The sequence below is a fragment of the Protobothrops mucrosquamatus genome, unplaced genomic scaffold (genome assembly GCF_001527695.2).
Source record: "Protobothrops mucrosquamatus isolate PMUCROS unplaced genomic scaffold, P.Mucros_1.0 scaffold1498, whole genome shotgun sequence".
Taxonomy (NCBI): Eukaryota; Metazoa; Chordata; class Lepidosauria; order Squamata; family Viperidae; genus Protobothrops; species Protobothrops mucrosquamatus.
The window spans coordinates 450,796-453,520 of NW_015387672.1; the positions used below are offsets into that span (position 1 = coordinate 450,796).

Consider the following 2,725-nt stretch of genomic DNA (forward strand, 5'->3'; position numbering starts at 1 on the left):
CAGCCACGTGCGCCTGGGACGGGGCCAGCCTGGGAAAGGAACTTCCTGTCCGCCCTTCTCCCAGGGGGCGGGGCACCCGGGCGCAGGGCCAATGAGGAGCCCTGCGAGGGGGCAAGTCCCATGAGAGAGAGAGAGAGAGAGAGACAGAAGTGCAAGTGCCTCTGTCTCTGTCTCTCTCTCTCTCTCTCATGGGACTTGCTGGAGGGCCGTGGGAGGGCCGCATTTAATAGAGCAGGGAGGGCTGTTCGAGGGCCGGATTAAACCGGGCCGTGGGCCGCAAATGGCCCGCGGGCCGGACTTTGGACATGCCTGGTCTAACACCACAGAGGGTGTTGAGCTGAAGAAAGCCAATCTGGTGTCAAGGAGCAGACCGGCTAGAAGGCACCCAGTAACAGTCATTTCTTTTAAGGAGGGCCAGCAGTTCCAACAGAGCCATTCTAACAGTTCTGCAGAAAAATCAGTCACCTCTTCTTTCTCAATTGTATTCAGCTGACCATTAAGCAAACCAATTTTCTTAAGTTGCTTTTTTCCTTCTTCCCTTCCCTTTTCTTGTTGTACTATGCCTGATGTAGGATCAAACCAGGTTACTATCTGGTAAGAGATCAGTTAGAAATGTCAGGGGTGTAAACTATCCTGTGTAACAATAAAATAAAAGCAGCAATGACAAATCACTTGTTTAATTTCCATGAAAACAACACAAATGTGTCCATGTAGGTATCAGGAATCTAGTTCAACTTGAAAAAAAAATTCAAGTTGTAGATACTAAAGCTATGAATAACCCCCTCCCACCCTCCACTGCATGTAACCCTCTTATTTTTTAGAGCATTTCTTCCAAATCATTTGTGAAACATACACCACTCTATTCCAGAAACCTCTTTACCCAGTGGTGCTTTTAGCCAGGCTGTTCTTGACCTCAGGGACCTTATTGCACAGGACTCCCCCGGCTCCATTAACTAATTGTCTGTGTGTGGATATAACAACTTTACAGATGAGTTAGAAAGAAATACTTGGGGGGATAGCAAAACATCAACTGCAAAATGAGCCGGGGTGGCACAGTGGTTAGAATGCAGTACTGCAGGCTACTTCTGTTGGTTCCCAGCTGCCTGCAGTTCAGCAGTTGACTCTCATCTGCTCAAGGTTGACTCAGCCTTCCATCCTTCTGATGTGAGCAAATTGAGGAGCCAGATTGTTGGGGCCAATATGCTGGCTCTGTACAATGCTTAAAGAGGGCTGTAAAGCACTGTGAAGCAGTATATAAGTCTATTGCTATTGCTATAAAAATAGAGATAATTGAATTTCTCTTTTGTAAAAGCTTGAAAAATCTACATAAAAAGAGGATCCCATGTTCTGCACAGTAATATGGTCCTCTGGTTATCGTATGGGTCTGGAATCTGCATTTCATTCATAAGAAACTGTAGAGAAGGTTGGAAAAGACATATCCATATGATATTGACATATCATGCTGTACGTCAGTATGATACCAGGGCAGTTAAAGAATGTTAACAAAACACTACTGAATTTAAACTTGAAATTTGGTTCTCCATCAAGTTGTGCCCATATCTATATCAAAATTATTGTATCAATATTTTCAAAATTGAAGATTTAGATTTCTCCAAGCCTGATAGATTCTATGTCCTGTTCTACCACATCAAAAGTTTTATCCAAGTCCCCATTTCTGCTCTTTAGCGCTGAAGTTCTACCTTGCAACTTCTGAGCAGATCTTACTCTTTTACCCAGTACTTCTAACCACCTCCTACACAACTAGGCTTTCGGGTCAGATGACTTAAAGTTACGCACATGACGATGGGGGGTTTAATTGGGTGCCTTGATGTTCCGCTCTTCATCTGTGAAACACTTGACAGCGTAGTTTCTACAAATCTGAGACCTGAGCAAAACGCCTCCGAGCTCCGTTCCCGATCCAGGTTGGTTCTTCTCGTTTTAGTAAAGAAAGACAGCGCCGACCGCCCGGGATTTTTCGCTCCATCCTCTCCGAGAAAAGCAGGCAACACAATCGCAAGCCCCACCACCACACCAAGGCGTGCGACATGGGGAAAGTAGCGGATTCGGGCATCGCACGCCCAGCAGGAACACTGGGACGCGAAATAGCAGGCTACGGCACCTACCCCCCCCCCCAAAATCCGGACAGATCTATCCCGCTAGAGATCGGGAACGATTAATTAGTCAGTTCCGACGTGCATCTTACCTGCGCGCCCACCATATGCAGAGCAAGAGCTACCAGAAAACCTCGGAGAAGTTGCATCGCGGCCGCCAGCTCCTTCCACGCCTGACCTCCAGGATCAATCAGGATAGATTATATTACTGCCGGCTTTCGGAAGCCTCTGGGGCGAAGCCAAGGCGTCGCGCTTCCCGGATCCTCCGGGCGGCTTCCGCGAAGAGCCGCTCGTGTCTCGGAATCAGGTACGAATCCCGCGCGCCGAGCGAGCAGCCGCTTCCAGCACGCCGCTCGCTTTGCTCCGCCCGAGGCTGCAGCGACTGGGAGCGAGAGCGTGGGTCGCTCCTGTGTTGCCCCCGGGCCATGTGAAGGCTGCCCGCCTTCCTGCTCCTCCCACGGCCCCTGGCACTCCGCCCTCGCTCTCTGCCGCTGCAGCCCCGGGGATCTCTGGAGGGCGTTTCCGGTGGCCGGCCGGGATCGTTTGGCTGAGTTAGCGGACGCGTTGCCAGAGGACTCTGTTGCGGGAAAGCCTGACTGACTCCGCCGGTAAGG

The 2,725-nt window shown here is 49.9% G+C and overlaps 1 protein-coding gene across 1 annotated transcript in view; it reads right to left on the reverse strand.

The window, feature by feature from the left end:
• The window catches only part of PGF (placental growth factor), a 15,152-nt gene extending 12,835 nt beyond the window's left edge, over positions 1-2,317 (reverse strand). The window contains exon 1 of the mRNA XM_015822204.2: positions 2,204-2,317. Within this exon, the coding sequence (XP_015677690.2) occupies positions 2,204-2,260 (57 nt within the window). The 5' untranslated portion in view covers positions 2,261-2,317. The remainder of the gene's footprint in view (positions 1-2,203) is intronic.
• Positions 2,318-2,725: the final 408 nt, after the last annotated feature.